The 22144-nt window shown below is 36.2% G+C and overlaps 4 protein-coding genes across 4 annotated transcripts; all 4 read left to right on the forward strand.

Annotated features, from left to right (window-relative positions):
• The first annotated feature begins 5938 nt into the window (after nucleotides 1–5938).
• Nucleotides 5939–9002, forward strand: LOC106416979 (glutathione hydrolase 3-like). The gene is made up of 7 exons (XM_048764491.1): nucleotides 5939–6082; nucleotides 6317–6630; nucleotides 7184–7687; nucleotides 7783–8021; nucleotides 8106–8370; nucleotides 8506–8643; nucleotides 8722–9002. Exons 1-7 carry the CDS (start codon nucleotides 6037–6039, stop codon nucleotides 8932–8934), a joined length of 1719 nt encoding a protein of 572 aa, XP_048620448.1. The 5' UTR covers nucleotides 5939–6036; the 3' UTR covers nucleotides 8935–9002.
• A 547-nt stretch (nucleotides 9003–9549) lies between these two features.
• Nucleotides 9550–10461, forward strand: LOC125590973 (glutathione hydrolase 3-like). Its single transcript, XM_048764493.1, has one exon. The coding sequence runs from the start codon at nucleotides 9798–9800 to the stop codon at nucleotides 10329–10331; it is 534 nt and encodes a 177-aa protein (XP_048620450.1). The 5' UTR covers nucleotides 9550–9797; the 3' UTR covers nucleotides 10332–10461.
• Nucleotides 10462–10629: 168 nt separating this feature from the next.
• On the forward strand, nucleotides 10630–12243 carry LOC106407254 (glutathione hydrolase 3-like). Its single transcript, XM_048764492.1, has 3 exons — nucleotides 10630–10964; nucleotides 11297–11434; nucleotides 11511–12243. Exons 1-3 carry the CDS (start codon nucleotides 10785–10787, stop codon nucleotides 11769–11771), a joined length of 579 nt encoding a protein of 192 aa, XP_048620449.1. The 5' UTR covers nucleotides 10630–10784; the 3' UTR covers nucleotides 11772–12243.
• Nucleotides 12244–12467: 224 nt separating this feature from the next.
• LOC106386209 (glutathione hydrolase 3-like) lies at nucleotides 12468–15315 on the forward strand. The gene is made up of 5 exons (XM_013826091.3): nucleotides 12468–12912; nucleotides 13018–13343; nucleotides 13563–14585; nucleotides 14665–14802; nucleotides 14876–15315. Exons 1-5 carry the CDS (start codon nucleotides 12783–12785, stop codon nucleotides 15170–15172), a joined length of 1914 nt encoding a protein of 637 aa, XP_013681545.2. The 5' UTR covers nucleotides 12468–12782; the 3' UTR covers nucleotides 15173–15315.
• Nucleotides 15316–22144: the final 6829 nt, after the last annotated feature.

Consider the following 22144-nt stretch of genomic DNA (forward strand, 5'->3'; position numbering starts at 1 on the left):
CGAGCAGATATAATTTTGGTCAAGAAAATTCTTTAAGATCAGTTTGAAGATTGATCGATCAGAATTTAAATAAAAATCGACACGGTGAATTAATCTCGACGGGGCTGTCTTTTGGTCGAAAAACCATCTCTTGATGGTTCTGGTCGAGTGTTAATTATTATCGTTGATTTTTATTCATGCTGGGTGAGTTTATTCAGAGCAGGACGAGATTCGAATGATGAAAAATATTTAGTCGAAACAGTCCGGAAAATATCGACAAAACTCTTAAAATTATTTCTGAACAGTCACATGCTTTGCACCTTCTAGCCTACTTGCTTCCTCAGTAATTAGGTCACATGACCTACACCTACTTGCTTGCCTGCTTGCTCATTAGAAGTCACATGCTGGTCACAAGCTACTTGCTTCAGCTGCTTGTAGCTTTCTTCATGGGAAGGAAAAGTTCAGCTGCTTGTGCTGCTTGGTGTGCTGAAGCATGTCACCAGCTGTCTAACCTCATCTTTGTCTTTTGTGGGAGCAAACCCTCATCTGAAGCAACTCCTTATGATATAAAATACCCTCTTCTCTCCTCTGGACGTTCATAACCTGCAAGAAAAACCAGAGAAAAATTCAGAGAGAAAGAAGAGAGAAAAATCTGTGAGAAAAGATTCATGAAAAAATTCAGAAAAATATTCAGAGAAGAGGAGTGAGCATGGACAACTCTTTCTCACCATCCTGTGACTTTAATCAGTGAGTTTTGGAGTGTTTAAGAGCTGAAGATTTGGTGTCCTGAAGTTGAAAATCACCTATGTTCTTCAGCCTTTGATTTTGATCGGTAAGATGGTTGTGGATCAGTTTCTGTGAGAAGTTTTGTTGGTTTGCCTACACTGGAGATAAATTCTGAATAAATCCAACCATGTATTCTTGTGGTGTTGATCAGGTTAATTCGTGGTTAGCTTGAAGAGAGACAACCAGTCAAGTTTAATTAGTTGAGTAAAACCGGTAAGCTTCAGCTTCTTGATTCAGCCATGTTTTGATGAGAACCAATTGATGTATGTTGGTTAACCTGTCAGGATCAGTTGTCTAAGGTCTTGTTCTCTTCAGTCTTGGTTGGTTTATGATTTAATCAGTCTCATAGAACCAGTAGACGAACTGTTAAGAATTATGGGAATTAAACAGAACTGATTTGATCTTGTTTAGAACTGAATTGAGCTGAGTATGTTCTGATCTGATCTGAGCGAAGCTGTCTATGGTCTGAAATTGTCTTGAACTGATGTCGTCTGAGTATAACCGAGTTAAGCTGTTGGGAACTGATTAGAACCGGAGTTAGCTGAGCATGAACTAAGCTGATATGAACCGAGTTAAATTGTTAAAGCTTGAACCGAGCTGAACATGGTATCAATCTGTCTTGAACCGAACTAATATGAGAGAACTGAACTGAAATGTTATGAACTGAGTTGAGTTTCTTCTTGAACCAGACTACTGAACCTTATGTTCCAACTGTTATGTTTTGAATTCAGATGGACAAGGAGAGTATTCGGATCAGCCGGATCCTTGTGATGGTTCTGAACCGAGAGTGATCCAAAAGTGAAGTGTGATTAGCTTGAGCTCGAGTCTAGTCTTCCTTAACCAATCTCATGGATTTAAAGGTGAGTCTAGATAGATGATGAATGAATTATGAATGAGTATGCATGATTGCATATTGAATATGGTTGATTAATTAAGAATTAATCATGAATTAATTAAGGAATAATCATTGATTAATTAAGGATTAATCATGGATTAATTAAGGAGTAATTATGGTTTGATTGATTAAGTATTATTCCTTAATCTATATTTATATATGAAGTATTTATCTAGTTTGAATACTTAAGAATAAGCAAGAATAATTCTTTGAGGTTATCCCGAGCCTTAGTACTTGTTCTCAAGTACTAATCTATAAGTATTCTATTAATAAGTGTGAATCATGTGAAGTCTTATTGTATACTCACTCTCCCGAAAGTCCCGCATTGCCGTGAATTGGTCCTGCGATATGGATCAAGGTCATGAAGACACGATGATGGGGTCGCACCCTGGAGGCCGTGTAACTGCATGCAGCGTTGGATGTTCTATCTTGGAATATCTGATGGAGATGATGGTTATATTTATTTCCCGTTAAGCTCGGTTAGCCTTGGTGGTTTTCCGGGTTTAGCATATATATATATATTAAGAGTATGAGCGATTGGCGGGTATCGTGGAGGTGATGTTTAAGATAGATACACATGGATGGATTGAGAGGCCTTATATTAATTATGGAATATAATTCCACTGCATTCAAATGGTGTCGATTGCTCGGGATACTATTGATATGTGTTTGGGTGTGGGATTAGACTCACTGAGTAAACTAGTTACTCATGACTCATTTGATATGCAGGTAACTAGTAGGTGGGAGACCTTTACTCTAGGACGGAAAGGAACGGCATTAGCCAGCGGTAGTTTTATTATCCTTGCAAAGTCATTTTGATATATCTTATGAATAAGATTTGTAGACCGAAAACCTCGAGGTTAATTTATAACAAATTTTGTAAGATGATTTTGAATGATATATAAATAATGTTTTTTTTTTAAAAGTACGGGTTCCATATGATATTAGTCCTTGTCCGGACGAACTAACTATCAGGTATTGCTTTCTCGGGTTGAAAAGCCTAGAGTGGTATCCGATAGGAGCGTTGGTGTTCTTTGATTGTTGGTCTAAGGCGATCGGAAGTATTCTGAGAACCTCAGATCGACCATCGAAGAACATCGACCGTGTCATTTCCGATCATCTATGATCGGGGGTGTCACACATAGCACTTGCAAAGTTTTCACAAACAGGAAATTGCAAATAAAACGTTCTAAATATAACTAAAATCAGTCTTTAAACATCTTATAATGCCAACCGAATTCGAATATTTTCTACTACAGATAAGTCATCAACAAGAAAAGTTACTTTATCCGGAAAATTATCAATCTGTCAGATTCTCTAATACCTAGCGAGAGTGATGAAAGCTGAACAGAAGTATCACGTGATTTGCCTCAAAGTCGCGTGCACCATCCACAATGCGGTCCACGTGTCTTATCCTTGAAGCACGTGTCCTTCCTCGCAGTCCGTTGATCGTAAAACACTGTTCACTTTCCACGTCTCGTCCCGACTAGAAAATAGATATTTACGCGAAGTTAGTTGTTCATACTTCATAGTGTTTGTACGGAACGTACACATGGCCGAATCATTTTTGGCAGTTGACCAGCTACATTCCTTTAACCGGACACCGCAACAAGGAATTTCGACTTGGCTAAGATTTTGTCACGTGGCAGCATCATCCTGACTCCAACATGTTATGAGTTTACTGTTTACATCGACGTGAGCATAAGGTTGACGTCCATGCAAAAATTTAGCCACTATCAATATTTTGAAATCACACCCGAAAAAACTCAAACACACGCTTTTCTGTTTTCTCTTTTCCACAACTTCTACGATCACTTATCGTTATTTGGTGATTTTTGGTTTATATGGTTTCATAGCTAATTCAAGTAATTAAATGGAGCCAAGTGATACTGAGCCTGAACTGGATTTGGCCCTTAGTTACATTCAGTGGTAACAAAGTTTTTTTTTTTGGTAAAAATGTAAAGATATTATTACCAATTTTAAGATTTTTGACAGAAGTACAATGGCAACAAGAAACAGAAAAAAAAAGAAAATAAAACACTAAACAACAACAAGAACAAGACAAAGTAGGGGCCAGCGCAACCAACCAAACCGAACCCATGAGGCCTCAACCAATCCACACTTATCCCTTGCCGCAAAGAGCCAAGCCACAGTTATTCCGAGAGATAGAACCCGGTAATTTTGGCCTCCCCGATGATCTGCTCTTAATGATCTGACTCAACCGAGAACAGCTCGAAAAAGGCTTCATGAACATCCACCCACATCAAAACCAGTCAAGCAAGAGGGCCAAACACACCCACAACATCAAGACCTCGCCTTATTCCGGCTGCAACCAACAAGCAGTTACAGGCCAAAAAAAACTATACAAACATGGGCCGAGGGAAGCAGCAACTCCACAACCGAACACTAGCCGTCTACACAAACCGGAAGAACCCATCCACTAGAGGCAGAACGCAGGGGACCGACTCCAGTGCTGGGAAGATGAATTCAACCAAGGAAAACCCGAACCTCCACCTACACCGAAGACCCCTCGGAGAGAAGGAGCAGCTCAGACAAGGACAGTCCCTAAGAACCAGGAAACTGACCGGCTTGCAAATCGGAACATAACCAAAGCAAGGAAGCACAGCCGAGACGGACCAAGTGAGAAGCGGAGGGAGAGCCGAGGTCTGAAGAGGATAAGCAGGGAGCAACACGGCTTAGGAGGAGCCAAAGCCATAGACGACTCCGAATCGAAACCCTAACCGCCAATGCACACGCCAAACGAGACGCCACCGGAGATGACACACGACGAAACCAGAGAGGTCCCAGACGCGTCGAAGAGGAGAGACCTCACCGAACCTACTGCTTTTTGGGCAACAAGAGACCCAAACGTCGAGACGCCTCAGACGCCGGAGTAACACGCGCCCTCGAGCAACTCCGCGAGGATACAAAAGAAAATAAACACCGGTACACGAACACGAACAGATCCGGGACAGAGGAACCCAACGACGAAACCACGCGCACCCACTCAGAAGGATTAGCCAGAGATCTGAAAAAGAAAAACCAGAAACCGGCGAGTCCCCACCCAAAGAGCCGACTCCAACCTCCAGCCATCACCACAACCACCTCGCAGCATCACCAGAGGAACGAATCAACCGCCGGATTCGGCCTAGGCTCCTCCGCCAGCAGACGACCGAGCTCCAGGGACGACCACATATCGGAGGCGGATGAAAGGCGGGGCTTGGAGCAACAAGAAAAAGGGAGCAAAGGGAGAGAGAGGCCCTCCGACGGCAAGAGAAGGAGACGGCCGCCGGAGACGAAGTGGATCTGGTTTTTTTTTTTTCCTAGGGTTTTGCTCTGAAAGTCGCTTACTACCTCTCAAGCCTCAGTGGTAACGAAGTTATCAACAAAAAGGATACTAAACTAATTAAAGTTCACAATTACCTCCTTCTTTAATGAGTGAAGAGATGAATATTCCTAGCTTGTGGCTTCTAAATTTATTTAGTGATACTTCCGAATTGAATGATCGATATTGTAATTTCTTGCTAAATCACCAAAAAATTGCGGTACCTAGTTAACGAATTGAAAGATATTAAGCAAGATAAAATTTTAAAATCTCGTTTTTACTTTTATTATTTCTTCTTTTCGTTCTGGCTATTAGTCCAAAACGAAATATTTTGAATTCTCATAATTTTTTACATAAATTGGACGGTGGTCGGCCTATAAGAGTTTGTGTCGATTTGACTACGTGGCTACGCCCATCATTCGAAACAACAGTAACATCATTATATATGCATTATTCGATCAGAGGAACGATATAAAACAAGAGCCTAGAGATTATGACTTGAAGGACTGGAATTGATTAGTGATTAATGTTTAACCAAGTCAGGATCGGGCTTAAAGTTTTAGAAGGCTGATGTAACAGAGGTGCCCTATAGTTGACAAAACAAAATAAATTAAAAGGAGCTGGGCTGTAAATATATCATATGGGCCAATAGGAAAACATAAATCAAGGCTCGAACTTGGTTGATAAAATCCAATGATTAAATGAGTTGAGAGTTTAACGTATGACGATTCCACCCTCACGACAGTATATACACATTTGTCACGTTTTTTTTGTCACAACACATCCGGCCACTAGACTAATATATATTATTGATCTACTGATCATGCATCCTTTGCATCACCAAAGAGCCACGAGGCCTGATTAGGAGATTGATTAATAGTTTTCTTTTGTTCCGTCTATATAAAGACCTTCCTTCTAAAGAGACTAACACACCTCTCTCCAGTGCCTCTCTCTCCCTCCCTCTTCAAATCTCACCTCTTTGATTGTATCTCCATCCAAATATTGATTCAAGACTATCCAACCACATTTGGACGTCGAAGAAAATATTACAATGATACAAGAATACTTGATATGGCGCGAATCTGACATCATTAAAAGTAAGTCAATAAGAAATCAGATTTGCAAAAAAAAATTTAAAGACTACTAATGGCGTTATACTTGTCTCTGTTTCTTGTCAAGGTTTGATTTGCTCTTCGTTTTTATTCTTCCATTTTTTTCGTTTTTATTCTTCCATTTATAACCTATGGTACACGTTTAAACATTTTCTTGTTTGGTTACATTCTTCTAGGAATCTGAGACTAAACCGTAAATCTTCTTGTGTAAATGATCAGGCATTGTACTTAGCAGACACTTCCCCGGCCAAGAAACTGAAACCAAAAGCAGTGGAAAAATGGCTGTTGTGACGTCGGAAAAAGGGGTCGTGGCGGCTGATCACGAGACATGTTCCGAGATCGGAGCTGACGTGCTAAGAAGACTCGGCGGCACCGCCGGGGATGCCGCAGTGGCTGTCGCGTTTAGCTTAGGTGTGTTGAATCCATCGTCGAGTGGAATCGGCGGTGGATCCTTAATGGTTGTTGGTTCATCAGCCAGCTCAGTAGCCACGGCTTATGATATGAGAAAAACCGCTCCATCGGCTGCTTCACAGGTTCTTAATAAAAACATTTTACATCTTTCATTACATTTTATTTACTACTCTTTCACTTTCTTCAAAAGTGCCATTTTAACATTTTTCACACAAATGTATTTATGTTTTATTAATTATACATATTTTAACTAATAATGTTAATTCAGTTTACAATTACTATTAATATTAAGTTTAAAAAGTATACCTTGCATAGAAATTTTAAAATGATATTAATTATGTGATAAGAAAAAAATGTCAAAATAACATTTTTATGAAACAGAGGGATTAATTACAACAAACTTCCTATTATGTAATGTAATAACAGGAGCAGTGGATATCTCACCATCAATAAAAAGAGTGTAAAAACAAGAATATATTCATGTATGAAACTTTCTAAGAAAATTTGAGAGATTAGAGTACAACATGTTTATTTTTAAGTGGTAGAACGATTTTTAAGATTAATTTTTTTATTATAATTATAATATTAATGGATATAAACCCATTTTGAAAAACCCATGAGTAATGATGCTCTAACAATCTATAACCAAACTTTGTAATTGTTAAATTGTAATAGGATATGTTTGAGAACAGAGAAGCCGAGAGAATAGTAGGACCATTGTCAATAGCAGTTCCTGGAGAAATTGCCGGACTTTATAAAGCATGGGAGACACACGGTCGTGTCCCATGGAAACTACTTGTCGAACCATCTATCAAGCTGGCGCGAGATGGTTTCCAGGTTGGTTCGCATCTCGACTTCGCCTTGTCCAAGAACGAGGCTATGATCAAGAACGACATTGGTTTAAAGAGTGTTTTTACCAACAAGGGCGAATTGTTGAAGAAAGGAGATATATGTTACAGCACAAAACTCGCTGCGACCTTAGAAGCAGTTGCTGAGAAAGGCATGAAGGCGTTTTACGAAGAGGATGTGGCGGAAAAGCTTGTGAACGATGTGAGAGAGGCTGGAGGGATCGTAACAATGGAAGATTTGCAAAGTTATGAAGTTAAGGTGAGTGATGTTATGGGGTATAAAATACATGGCATGTGGCCTCCGGCGTGTGGAACTACTGGTTTTGCAATGGTGACGATGAAGACTTATTTTTCGATATCGGTTATATATGTTATAAACATGTGAAAATGTTAATAGCCTTTATGTTTTGATGTTGAAATAAACAGATGATGAATGTATTGGAGAGATACATGAAAGCCAAGGCTACTGATGAGAATCTTGGTTTGCATCGAATTATAGAAGTCATGAAACATATGCTTGCAGCTAGAATGGATCTTGGAGACCCTGCGTTTGTTGATGGAATTGCTAATGTTGTGGATAATTTGCTCTCTAAGTCTTATGCGGAAACAATACAGAAGAGGGTATCCGACAACACCACGTTCCAACCAGAATATTACCTCAATAAGTAAGTGGTTGATGTAACCAAAGTAGGTTTTATGAGAATCTTTTAAAAGATTGATGTAATGTTGTGTATTGTTTGCTGAGACAGATATAATCAGCTTGAGGACCAAGGGACAACTCACTTTTGTGTGGTGGATAAAGACAGAAATGCGGTGTCCATGACAACAACTGTGAACTATGCGTTCGGGTCAGGGTTTATGTCGCCTTCAACAGGTATTATACTTAATGGCCAGATGGAGGATTTCGCGATACCAACCCTGGTCTCTTCTTATAGCCTCCCTCCAGCACCCACGAACTACATTGCGCCAAAGAAGAGGGCGTTGTCTTCTATGATGCCATTGATAATCACACAGGTAGTTTCAAGAACTCAAAAATTAAGAAAATCTCTTCCTTTGTTTTGTGTCAATCAAATTACAAAACCAAGACAAGGGAGGGCCAAGAAAGAGGATTCTTGGTAAACTAACAATATTGATTGTTCTTTCTTGTAGGACAATGAACTGGTCGGAGTGATTGGTGCGAGCGGTGGGCCTTATATATTTCCTGCGGTGATCCAAGTGTTCCTCAATCACTTTATTTTCAAGATGAGTCCTCTAGAGGCTGTGCAGAGACCAAGAGTTTACCCTAAGGTAATGCAGCAAAGACAACACACATTTAATGGGGAGGATTTTTTATCTAATAGATTTTTTTTCTTTCAATTTTTGCAGTTGAAACCAAACACGGTGTTATATGAGGACATGACAGTGTACAATGGAGATCATATTAAGCTTACAGAAGAGACTCGAGAGTTCTTGAAGGGGAGAGGACATGAACTAGTGGTTACAAGTGTGGGAGGCATTGTTCAAGTGTGGTTATCAGTGACATTTTTATTTGAAATGCTAAAATGGATGAAAAAGCTAGGTACTTACTTTCAAAAGTAAAACCACAGAAGCAGATTTGTAGAATACCCATTTTGCATATAACAGAGCTGAAGATGCGTATTGTCTTATTGATACCTTTGTTGCTGACAAAGCTTTCATCTCCCATTCTTTATTGAAGAGTTAAGCTTTGAAGCATACAACTTAAAAGATGTGAAACAAAAAAATAAAAGATTAATAATTTAGAATAAGAACAAACTAAATTCAAACGAACCACGACCAGTGATGGAGCTTTTAATCATAAACTTATATGGATTTTTTGCTTTCATCAAAGATCTAAAGAATATGAACGTGAGAAAATAGATTAACAGAGAGTAAAACTAATAGATCAAAATTATATAAATAATAAAACAGTTTTTAATCAGTTTTTAATCGTGATTTCAAGTTTTGAACGTGAGAGTGATATCTGAAGAAATTTAGGGACTTTTAGTTTTTTTTTTAGAATTTCAGAAATTAAGATCAAAACTAATTTTTTGTCGACATTTTTTATTTTTATTTTTGTTGTGCAAAATTTTGCCACATGTCAAATTCTAATTCGCCAGGCGACTTGCGCTTTAGTATATAAATGATATTTATATGAATTAGTATAATATAAAATTTTGGTAACCAACAACTTTTTGTAAGCAGATTTTTAAGGATGATTCTCTTTTAATAGTATAGATTTTTTTTTCTTTTGTTATCAACAATTCACATATGCATACTATTAGGTTTGAACTTTAAACCACTAGATCGAAATTCCGATGAATGAATAAAGTTCTTTCAATGCGACTAATTTGAAAATTCTTTTGTTTATGATATCAGAATTTTTGTAGTACGCCAAAACTTTGTAATTTTTGTTTATAAATTGTAAAATTCTTTAATAGGAAATGTTCGAGGGCAGAGTGGACAAGCAACAAAAAGGACCATTATCTGTAGCATTTCCAGGAGAGGTAGCCGGTCTTTACCAAGCGTGGACGAAAAACGGCCGCCGTGTCCAGTGGAAACAGCTGGTCGAGCCGTCTAATAAACTTGCTCGAGACGGTTTCGTGGTTGGTCCGCATCTCGCCTTCGCGTTATCCACCTACGAGGAAAAGATCAGGAATGATACTGGTTTAAAGAGTGTTTTCGTTATCGGAGACAAACTGTTGACGAAAGGTGATACATGGAAGAACATCGAACTCGCTGAGACCTTGGAAAAGGTGGCGCAGAACGGGATGAAAGCGTTTTACCAAGATGATGTAGCGAAAAATCTTGTAAATGATCTGATGAATGCTGGAGGGAACATGACGTTGGAAGATTTGAGGAACTATAAAGTTAATGTGACCGATGCAATGGTTGTAAATGATGTTATGGGGTTTAAACTACAAGGAATGTGGCCTCCGTCTAGGCGTCTAGTGGAACGCCCGGTTTTGCAATGGTGAGAATGATGACTCATTTTTCGATACATAAATGGTGTTCAATGTGAATAATATATTTCATGTTTTGATGTTGGAAACAAACAGGTTATGAATATATTGGAGCAATACAAAGATATATATGATATTGATAAGAATCTTTTTCTGCATCGAGTTATAGAAGCCATAAAGTTTATGCTTGCAGCTCGAATGGATCTTGGAGATCCTGCGTTTGTTGAGGGAATATCTGAAGTTGTGAAAAATATGACCTCTAAGAGTTGGGCCCAAAAGATTCAAGAATATCTGATGACAAGACTTACCCACCAGATTATTACCGCAACAAGTAAGTGACTGATTTAACTATGTGGATTGACAGAGCCTGCTTGTGTACTGACTTGTGTTATAAACAGATACAAACAGCTCAAGGACGAAGGGACGAGCCACTTCTGTGTAGTGGATAAAGATAGAAACGTTGTGTCGATGACAACAACTGTGAATCACGCGTTCGGGTCAGGGTTTATGTCGACTTCTACCGGTATTATACTCAACAACCAAATGGCTGATTTCTCGGTAACATCCGAGGAATCTGCACCGCCCGCGAATTACATCGAGGCAAACAAGAGGCCTTTGTCTTCCATGATGCCTCTAATCATCACAAAGGTAATTTAAAGATGCAAAATCAAGAACAGAAGTTTGTTCTTTCTTTTTTGTCAAGCAAAACATAACTGAAACTGGGTATCTTAGGGCTTAAACATAGCCAAAACTAGTGTCTCAAATCTCAATCGAATAGAAGAGTTTAGGTTCCTTTTACATTCTCAGTGTAAAAGTATGAGTTTTTTTTTTGTCAGCAAGAATGAGTTATACTTGTCTTAACAAACAATACAGAGTAATAACAGAGGGAATATAAGTACATTTATTACCTCCACTTAACAGAGTCAAAACAGAGGATTGTATAGATGGCCTAATTGCTTTTTTTTTTTTTTTTTGGGTAGGACGATGAGCTAGTCGGAGTTATTGGAGCGAGCGGCGGAATCTATATAATTCCGGCGGTAATCCAAGTGTTTCTCAATCACTTTGTCTTGAATATGAGTCCTCTAGAGGCTGTGAAGAGTCCAAGAGTGTATCACAAGGTACGTGCATCAATGACAAACACACAATTTTTCAACAAACTTCTAGTCATCAAATTGATCTTTTGGTTCTGTACAGTTGGAACCAAACGAAGTGTTATATGAAGACTGGACAGTGTACAATAAAGATCACATTTTGCTTAAAAAGGAGACTCAGGACTTCTTGAAGACAAAATATCATAAACTGGTGTCTACAACAATGGGAGCCACTGTTCAATTTGTTGTTCAAGACAGACAAGTTTTGACAGCAGTTAGTGATCTCCGGAAAGATGGGAAGCCAGCTGCTGCTGATGCTGCTCCAACTCTTGCTCCTGCTCCTGCTCCTTCTCCTATCTTTTGAATTTATCAGCCACCATAATTTCTGCTTCATTTCCCTTTTAAATATTTTTAATCTATTTTAATATAGTTAAAACTTCTTTAAATAGTTGATTATGTCTTTCTATAAAAATCTGTTAGAGCATCTTCATTGAGAATTGCTCAATGTGCCTTTCAAGAATAAACAACTTTAAGTATTAAAAAAACTCTTGTGAGAGTGTGTGACATGATTTTTTCATATGAGAAACTTTTAAAAAGTTAAGTGATTCTTTGGGCACTTGCTTAAATTTCATTGGTTTATATAATTTTTTTATTTTTCAATTTAATTATTTAATTAAACAACTTAAAAATATTGTTATTATATTGATAGAATATAATAGTTATTGAATATCTACTTGGGGTATGCCTTTAGAATTTCAAGAAGCACCGCTTTTGATGGGTCCTTTCTTAATTTCTTAATAAATTTGAATATTTTTTTTTTTAGTTTCTTTCATTTTGAATGGCGATGATATTTGACCTTTTCTCAGTATTAAAAAATTCTGACAATTATCCCAAAAACAAATTTGTGGACAAGAGATGTTAAGATAAGATTATTAATAACTGTCATTTTTTCCATTTATAATTTTTTGACATTTTAAAAATCTTTTTCTTTTTTTTTGACATCAATTGGATTGACAAGGTGTTATTTATAACCAGTCCTACAATTTTAAAATCTTATTGAGAGCATGTAGTTGCTCAAAAAAAAAAAAGAGAGCAGATGGGTTTCTATATTTAAAACAAAAAAAGTCTCAATCACTTCCTTTCCTTTTATGTAGAGCCTATTATAGTATTATATATGTATATTTTAATTTATCTTATAAGCCATCTTTAGTATTGCGTGTAGAGTTTTGTTTAGAAGAATATTTAGACAACCAATCATAAACTTAGAAGAATAAATCCAATAACACATAAACAACTTGGGAATCTAAACTCTCATTTGGACCCCATTCACTATCTTCTCTCTTAGATTCAGAGAGGAAAGAGATAGATATCGAATATGGTTCACACAATCCTCGCTGATCCTCTTCTAGGAATCAACCAAGAAACGGTCGCAGAGAGTAAGAAACACAGAAACAATCTGAGGCTTGCTCTTCCTCTGCTTCTTCTGACTCTAGTCTCAATCTCAGGTCTGTTTCCTTTCCTTTAATAAAACAGGAACCATTACATGACCTGATACAACAAACGCCATTCACTTTTGCAAGAACGTTAAGTCTTTTGTTCTCTGTCTGTAGGTTATTGCTTTAGTGAAAACATAACAGTTTGGTTGGCGAGAGAAGCTACCAACCGTCACAGCCATGCAACCAGAAGTGACGCGGTTGAGTCAGAGAACGGTGTTGTCGCGGCAGACGACGGCAGGTGCTCGGATATTGGTGTCTCCGTTCTCAGAAGAGGTGGACATGCGGTTGACGCTGCCGTGGCTACTTCCTTATGCGTCGGTGTTGTTAATCCCATGTCTAGCGGAATTGGCGGTGGAGCCTTCTTGATAGTTAGCTCCATGGAAGATTCCAAAGCTGAGGCGTTTGACATGAGAGAAACCGCTCCATTAGCTGCTTCTAAGGTTAAAGTCTCTTCTTGATCTAGTTTTCAAACTTAGTTCATGGTCGGCTCGGAGATTCAAGAAGTTTGAAACAATTACTAAACAAATATTTTTTTTTATTCATCTAAGTAAGCAGAATGATATAATACATATTAATCATTAATAGGAGAATGTTTCATTTCGCTATGCTCAGAACCGGCTTTGAGTATAATATGTTTAGCTTTTGAACTGACGATGCAGGACATGTATAAGAGCGATGAGGACGCGAAGTTCATCGGCGCGTTGTCAATGGGAGTCCCAGGAGAGATAGCTGGACTCTACGAGGCCTGGAAACGGTATGGCCGTCTTCCATGGAAGCCGCTTTTCGAGCCAGCTATTGAGCTGGCGCGAGGCGGCTTCGTGGTGGCTCCGTATCTCGGACGAGCCATATCGAAACACTCTTCGATGATACTCAAAGACCCGGGTTTGCGTAATGTCTTCTCAAGAAACGGACAGGTTTTGAACCCAGGTGAGACTTGCTATAACCCGGAACTAGCTCGGAGTCTAGAGATGATCTCCGAGCTAGGACCGGTAGCGTTTTACAACGGGACAGTAGGCGAAAAACTCGTCAATGATGTGAAAAAGGCCGGAGGGATCATAACTATGGATGACTTGAGAAGTTACAAAGTCAGAGTAACCAATGCAATGGCTTCGGATGTTATGGGTTACAAGATATACGGAATGCCACCACCGTCTAGCGGAACGGTTGGTTTCTCGATGGTTATGAACATATTGGACAGCTTCTCTGAGCTATACACTGGTTCAGGTACTGATCTTGGTCTGCACCGTTTGATAGAAGCAATGAAACACATGTTCGCAGCTCGGATGGATCTTGGAGACCCTGAGTTTGTCAACATAACAAACGCTATGAAGCAGATGCTATCAAAGCCTCGTGCGGAAAGTATAAGAGAGAGGATCTTGGACAACACAACGTTCCCTCCTGAGTACTATTTGAACCGGTGGAGCCAGCTTAGAGACCAAGGGACGAGTCATTTCTCCATTGTGGATTCGGACAGAAACGCTGTGTCTATGACAACAACCGTGAACTTTGTTTTTGGTGCTGGAGTTCTGTCTCCTTCCACGGGGATTGTGCTTAACAACGAGATGGGTGACTTCTCTGTACCGACGGAGAACACTCCTGACGATCTCCCTCCTGCTCCTACAAACTTCATTGAACCAAACAAAAGACCATTGTCTTCCATGACACCTCTCGTTATCACCAAGGTGAATTGTTTTGTTCTTATTATCTCTAACTCACTAACTCACAGTCAATGAAAACTCACGGTTGTGTTCTGTTTTGAAGGACGGTGAGTTGGTGGCGACGCTTGGAGGAAGTGGAGGAATGAAGATAATCCCGGCGGTGATTCAAGTCTTCCTTAACTGCTTTGTGTTGAAGATGAAACCTTTGGAAGCTGTAGAGAGTGCAAGAGTTTATCATAAGGTGACAAAAACTACATATCATTTACTAACATTCAGATCAAATTATTAGTCATTGTTTCTAATTATTGTTGCAGTTAATACCGAACGTTGTTCAATACGAGAACTTCACGGCGATTAACGGTGATCACATAGGAGTTACTAAAAATAGCAAGATGTTTTTAGCAGAGAGGGGACATGAGCTTGAGGAGGTATCAGGTGGAGCTATTGTTCAACTTATTGTGCAGAGTTTCGAGGAAGAAGAAGATAAAGAGAATATTATTGAACTTGGAAGGAAGCTTGGTAAAGACTCTACCAGGAGATTGAAACAATTCAAGGGATTGCTCACTGCGGTTAGTGACCCTCGTAAAGATGGTAAGCCAGCTGCGGTTTGATTTGTACTAATAGTTTCCTCATATTTAAGTATCATTTTCTATCATTTAAAAATTTAATAAACGATGTATATAAAACTTTATTATTACTAAACTGTAAATTACAGTTTGGTAAAAGCAAAATCAAGCCTGAAGTTGTTACATTATTCTCACATTGTGTGTTTCAGACAAATGTTTGTGAGCGTTGAGCCTCTTCTACAGCTGTATCAAACCCAAACGATCTATCTATAATCTGTACATGAGAAAGATACAAACGTTTGTCTGAAAACACACATAAGAAGCTTATTAACTGGATAAAGATTACACATTTCTAAACCGGATAAGCTATTGATTCAGTTACGTAGGGGAAAAGTAACGAACTTGGAAAGAAAGTTAACGATCACTTACTTAACAACAGAGTAAGCAGCGTTGTCTTGTAATGGATTTGGATATGTCTGAAACCATCACATTGACACAAATAAAAAACGGTAACTTTAAACCAAACATCTCATAAAGTTTCATGCCCTTTTTTTTTCCCGCGTTGCCAGAGTTCTTCGCATTATCGTATCAAAGAACAGAGGAAAAAAACAGAGTGTGACCGTACAGGAGGGTTTGGGATGTAATCAGTTCAGAGAAATGAGGAACGTCTTCAAGAACATAACCGGTGGGACCGGTAACGTTCTTCCGGTCAGTGTTCAGGGCAGAAGTTGACATCACCAATCTTGTCGGAGACCCACATGTCTGACTACCGGAGAGAGAAGCAATCAAGCGGAGACCCGTGTCGAAGCTCAATGATCGATATTTTCTACTGAGTCTATGGATTAAAGACCCAAATTGGTGATGATCGGTTTCAGAGGCGGTACTCCGGTTTGAGGGTGGCCGGAATCTATACGAATCTATTTATTTGTGGTCGAATCATATGTGTTTAACTGACAATATATTAAACAATACTGACAAACGGCTTTTTAATAATTATAATAAAATGCAATAAACAAGACCTCAATGACACTGATTTTTTTTTTTCCCCTCAAACGAGACAACTTTAATATTGAGAATTTTAAGAGCAAAAGAATGTTGTTGGGCCTTCTTAATGCAATTGTTCGGCCCACAGAACCTTGCATATGTTCTAAATTGCCAATAGACGACTAAGCTCTTAAGCCCATCCATTTTTCTGAACTAAACATAATTTGCCTCTCCCGATATTTGTTTAACTTATGTAAATTTCATAGGTTATATCCTTTTTACTAACTTATGTAACTTCGTTTTAGTGCCAATTGTTTAATGAGTTTACGTCTGGTTTAGTTTTCAATAGTGTACTTTCACATCATCACATGAAATATTTATGGTAGATTATACTAGAAAACTATAAATTATATTTTAAGCTTTTTCTATCAAGTCTTACTCCTTAATCTTTTTGTTTTTGTTGTTTTTGTTGTTGTTGTTGTTGTTGTTAGGGTGAATTAGCCAAATGACCAAATTTGAGAAGGAAATTAAGTGCATAGTATTGATTTTGACATAATAAAGCCCATAACAATTATGTCAACTTCTATCCGGTAATGCCCTTTTTTTTGTTCAAGTTGCCAGTAATAGAGAGAGAAACTGATGACATCAACAATTTGACACCCCACAATTAATTATCACACGTAATTCAATCAACACCACACTTTTGTTTAACACATAAATATACATCTAATTTTTCTATACCATATTACTAAAAATAATAGGATTTAAAATTCACTCACACCTAGTAAATACTAAACTTTAATCCAAACCTCAACTCCAAAATAATAAACCCTAAACTTTAAACATCACCCTTCCATCTAAATACTAAACCCTAAACCCTAATTACTGAACCCTAAACCCAAATATAAACCTTAAACCCAATTATCAAAATCTGAAAATAGTATATAATATTATATAATATTAAACTAAATCCAAACAAAACTCCTCAATGCTAAACTCAAACCTAACTTTTGAATACTAAACCCAAAAATGCTATCACTAAACCCAAATCTAAACTCCCACCTTCCAAATACTAAACCCTAAATCCTAATCACTAAACTCTAAACCCAAGTATAGACTATAAACCCAAATAGAATGGAACAAAATACATAGTATAGTATAAATTGGTAAGCAAGAAAAAACACTTTTTTTTTAATCGTCAAATAGAACATACATAATACGGTCACTAAACCCAAACATCAACCCCCACCTTCCAAATACTAAACCCTAAATCTTAATCATTAAACCTAAACCCAAGTATAAACTCTAAACCCAAATAGTATAGAAGAAAATAAATAGTATAGCACATATAGTTGTAAACAAGAAATTGATTTTGACATAATAAAGCCCATAACAATTATGTCAACTTCTATCCGGTAATGCCCTTTTTTTGTTCAAGTTGCCAGTAATAGAGAGAGAAACTGATGACATCAACAATTTGACACCCCACAATTAATTATCACACGTAATTCAATCAACACCACACTTTTGTTTAACACATAAATATACATCTAATTTTTCTATACCATATTACTAAAAATAATAGGATTCAAAATTCACTCACACCTAGTAAATACTAAACTTTAATCCAAACCTCAACTCCAAAATAATAAACCCTAAACTTTAAACATCACCCTTCCATCTAAATACTAAACCCTAAATCCTAATTACTGAACCCTAAACCCAAATATAAACCTTAAACCCAATTATCAAAATCTGAAAATAGTATATAATATTATATAATATTAAACTAAATCCAAACAAAACTCCTCAATGCTAAACTCAAACCTAACTTTTGAATACTAAACCCAAAAATGCTATCACTAAACCCAAATCTAAACTCCCACCTTCCAAATACTAAACCCTAAATCCTAATCACTAAACTCTAAACCCAAGTATAGACTATAAACCCAAATAGAATGGAACAAAATACATAGTATAGTATAAATTGGTAAGCAAGAAAAAACACTTTTTTTTTAATCATCAAATAGAACATACATAATACGGTCACTAAACCCAAACATCAACCCCCACCTTCCAAATACTAAACCCTAAATCTTAATCATTAAACCTAAACCCAAGTATAAACTCTAAACCCAAATAGTATAGAAGAAAATAAATAGTATAGCACATATAGTTGTAAACAAGAAATTGATAAATAATGAATTTATCAAACAATCGATGGTACAATAATACAACAACCGTAGCATACTATTTAGTTTGGTACTTGCGAATTGTACAAAAATATAAGAATCGTACTATACTATAATTTTCTTTCACTACATATAGTATAGTCGACGAGTTCATCTTCTTCACATCTTCCTCTTTTTACAGACATGGTGATACACACATTCACTAGTCCAGAGTAATTATTCTTCATCATACCATATCAATACAGCATACTATAACAATTTAAATAACAATGAAAAAAATCAAGATGAACAGCATTGAAAAAAACTAAAAAAAAAAAGAAATTGTGATGTCACCTCGTTGTTGTCTATGGTGTCATCTTCTCCTCCAAACTCAATTCCACAAGCCCAAAATCTATATTATTTCTTAATCTAGTGGTTTGTGTTCGTATGTATAAAAAAAAACAAAGATTGGAGGAGAAGAGGAAGAAGAAGAGAAAGAGCTGTGAAAGAATGATAACCACAATTTATTAAATTATTTAATTAATATTTCTTTTGATAAATAACTCTCAGCAGGTCACACAGGTTGAATTGAAGGGTAATATAGTATTATTACATAAAATACATGTACTGTAGATGAAAGTTAGGGGTTTTAGTTATGTAATGAATTATAATTTGTTTGAAGGTTATACAGCCAAATTTCCCTTAATATCCAATTCAACCTGAAAAAGTACAACTAATTGAGTCGGAACCGTTCTCAAAGAACGTACGAATCAAGAAGAGCAAAACTTCTCATTTTTAAGGTGTAGTATTCCCTCTAAATTTAAAGTTCAGCTAAATAATACAATAAAACTGTGGTCCTGTGGACACTAATATTTGTATGTATAAGTCAAGAAACCTATCTTCATCCAGTATCTAATGTCATACCATATATCTAATATTTTAAAACAAAAGAAACTTGAAATAAATAAAAGATTACGTCGAGGAATATTGTTTCTTGTTTTCCATTTTTTTTTTCAAGTTTTGACTCATTTATTTGGTTGCTTTTTCTATTTTTAATAATGCTGATAATTTTTTTTGTAATAATACATCACACCAGTGTTCTACGAATTTCGATGTGTTTGCAAAAAAATCATAACCTAAATTGTTTTTCTGTTTAAATCTTCATTTAGCATCCAAAAAGTTAGAACTGATGATTCAGAACTTCATGATACGAAATGGGATCAAAACGAAGCTAAAAACTTCTGTAAGTTTTACATTTACTCTAAAAAGTTATAGAGAATTACATAAAATAAAAATTATGACAAAATATATGATAATCCAGACAAAGAGGCAATCATTAGCATCTATATGTTTTATTCAGGACATATCTTTGGCCCCTCCATGATTTCATTCTTTGACTCCCAACATTTAAAAAAAAAAAATCTTTAGTTAACAATATGTATAACATAACTATGATGTGTATTCTCTATACACATATATATATAGGATTTTTTTTCCTCTTTTTCCTTTGGTGGTGTTTTACCGTTGGGATTGAGATGATCTTTTGTGTATTCTTAACTCAAATCTCTTAACGATAAAGTTACAATCCTTGAGAAATCGAAATGCTTTTAGCTTAATATATACTCTATCTGTTTCACAATAGATGATGTTATTCCTTAGAGTATGATTAACCCGAAGTTCTTAAGATGGTCCTTATTTAAGAACCGGTTCTTAAAGTCCTTTAAGAATCGGTTCTTTAAGAATCGGTTCTTAAAGTCCTTTAAGAGTCGGTTCTTAAAGTCCTTTAAGAACCGGTTCTTATCTTTTTAGTTAAAAGTTAAGAAACAGTTTCTTAACTTCTGCTAAGAACCCCACTATAAAAATCCCGGATTAATCATGGTTTTAGTGCACAAAGATTAAGAAATTTATTTTTTTTCTAAAAAATAATTTTAAAAATATTATTTAATAATCATTTAAACAATTACAGAAATGACTACAACATCTAATTGGTTACACAGTTTAAAAAATAACATAAAAATATTAAAACATGGACGAGTTTGAAGATCTAAAACTACAATCCAATTCAGATGTATCGTTTGTGGAGCCTACATTATTCTTAATTCATACATCATAAAGAGCCGTCTCAGGTTATTGACATGACACTTTCTAGACCAACAGTCAGGTTTTTAAAAACTCTTTAAAATACAGCGTCACAGGAACTCAAGAACGATAATGACTTTTCTGCGACGAATGATTTTCGTTTATTCATAAAATTCCGTTGTTCGTTTATATAATTATATTTTCGTTACGGACAGAAACTTTTTTTGTATTCTATCTTACGTTTATGATCTCAGCATGAAGCTTATTCGCAAAGTTTAAGGGTACGGTACACGTTTCTTTTACCCTTGTATCCTATTTATTCGCTTGGTTTCTTGGTTAGCTTTGACCGTATATATATAGATATATATATATATATATATCTATAGAAATTGATGAAAAACCATAGAAGATTGATTTATGCGATAGAACTTTATAATCATTACAGTCAAGGTACTCGAGATCAATGAAGAAAAAAAAACATATATTCATAATTCATCTAGAGTATTATGAAATGGTATGTTAGAGAACGCGTACAATAAATATGTTTCAAGAACAAATACTTCTTTCATCAAGAAAAGGAACAGGCACTGCTTTAAAGTTTAAACTAATACGCGTAATATTTTCAGGGTTATACTTCATTAAACATTTGATAGGAAAAGGAAATTATTGTCTGATTTGAAACATATGTAAGAAGAATATAATTGTCATGATTTCGTAATTCATGCTAACGTAAACGGAACTACAAGGACACCATATATAATAATATAAAACAAATCAAATTAAACTACAACACGAATATAATAAGAAAATTAAGGGATGGTGTGGTCCATATGATGGGTACACTGCTCAAATTGCCTTACTTATCAAGCAATCTCTTAATTCCTTTATCTCTGCAGAAATTGAAATAAAATAAAATAAAACCAAATTTGAATAACAAAAGAATAATGATCACTTCCTCCAGCTCGATGCCCATGTGACCTATCTTCCTCTTCTCGTCTTTTTTTCGTCGTCTTTCTTTTCTTTTTTTTGGGTTTTTATTTGATAAACATCTCTTCTTCTTCTTCTTCTTCTTTTATTTTGTTTATTAATTCTCTTTTGTTCTTAACCTTCCGCAAATTCAAAACTACAACATTATTTCCTTGACTAGAAGTTACTATAGATTTAGAAGGTGGATATTGGGACGGAACGTAGGGTGCAGTAATGCTAAAAAACGTAGAGTGAAGTAACTATAGTTGCCAACAAATGGTATTTTATATGTATAAACCATATAAAATTAATATAAGATTTTCTCGTACATAATCCATGTACTTAATTTACTTAAATTATTTATTAACATATAGAGTATACACACACATATACAACATAGACACTGCCACACTGCCACACACACACACACACACACATATATATATAGTACTGGACTACATAATTATCATTTGAAATTTCATCATTTACAAAGGGTTAAGTTAACAGTGGTGAATCTCAAATTTCTTTCCGAACATAAAACTCACAATCAATCATAAAGATAACATAATAATTTTGATAACTTAATTATATATATATATATATAAATCCATACCACAATACAACATAAAAGTCACAAAATTTAGATTTATAGGAATATGCACTGTGTACAGTCACATTTACAGACACGTATACATTATTTACATAAACATAAGTAATTATAATTTCGAAGTGTTGTATGCTTTTGTAGATATAACAAGAACCGCTTCAAAGACTCATATCGGCTTCTTGAACCAGCAAAGGCGAAATAAAAGGTGGG

The sequence above is a fragment of the Brassica napus genome, chromosome A3, assembly GCF_020379485.1.
Source record: "Brassica napus cultivar Da-Ae chromosome A3, Da-Ae, whole genome shotgun sequence".
NCBI classification, from domain to species: domain Eukaryota; kingdom Viridiplantae; phylum Streptophyta; class Magnoliopsida; order Brassicales; family Brassicaceae; genus Brassica; species Brassica napus.

What these genes read in the sequence shown, in the direction of transcription:
- LOC106386209 (XM_013826091.3), top strand. Translation starts at nt 12,783, where the DNA reads ATGGTTCACACAATCCTCGCTGATCCTCTTCTAGGAATCAACCAAGAA. An exon ending in GACTCTAGTCTCAATCTCAG is followed by an intron (nt 12,913 to 13,017) that starts GTCTGTTTCCTT and finishes CTCTGTCTGTAG; the next exon opens with GTTATTGCTTTAGTGAAAAC. An exon ending in CTCCATTAGCTGCTTCTAAG is followed by an intron (nt 13,344 to 13,562) that starts GTTAAAGTCTCT and finishes CTGACGATGCAG; the next exon opens with GACATGTATAAGAGCGATGA.
- LOC125590973 (XM_048764493.1), top strand. Translation starts at nt 9,798, where the DNA reads ATGTTCGAGGGCAGAGTGGACAAGCAACAAAAAGGACCATTATCTGTA.
- LOC106407254 (XM_048764492.1), top strand. Translation starts at nt 10,785, where the DNA reads ATGACAACAACTGTGAATCACGCGTTCGGGTCAGGGTTTATGTCGACT. An exon ending in TGCCTCTAATCATCACAAAG is followed by an intron (nt 10,965 to 11,296) that starts GTAATTTAAAGA and finishes TTTTTTGGGTAG; the next exon opens with GACGATGAGCTAGTCGGAGT. An exon ending in GTCCAAGAGTGTATCACAAG is followed by an intron (nt 11,435 to 11,510) that starts GTACGTGCATCA and finishes GGTTCTGTACAG; the next exon opens with TTGGAACCAAACGAAGTGTT.
- LOC106416979 (XM_048764491.1), top strand. Translation starts at nt 6,037, where the DNA reads ATGATACAAGAATACTTGATATGGCGCGAATCTGACATCATTAAAA. An exon ending in CGAATCTGACATCATTAAAA is followed by an intron (nt 6,083 to 6,316) that starts GTAAGTCAATAA and finishes GTAAATGATCAG; the next exon opens with GCATTGTACTTAGCAGACAC. An exon ending in CCAGAATATTACCTCAATAA is followed by an intron (nt 8,022 to 8,105) that starts GTAAGTGGTTGA and finishes TTGCTGAGACAG; the next exon opens with ATATAATCAGCTTGAGGACC.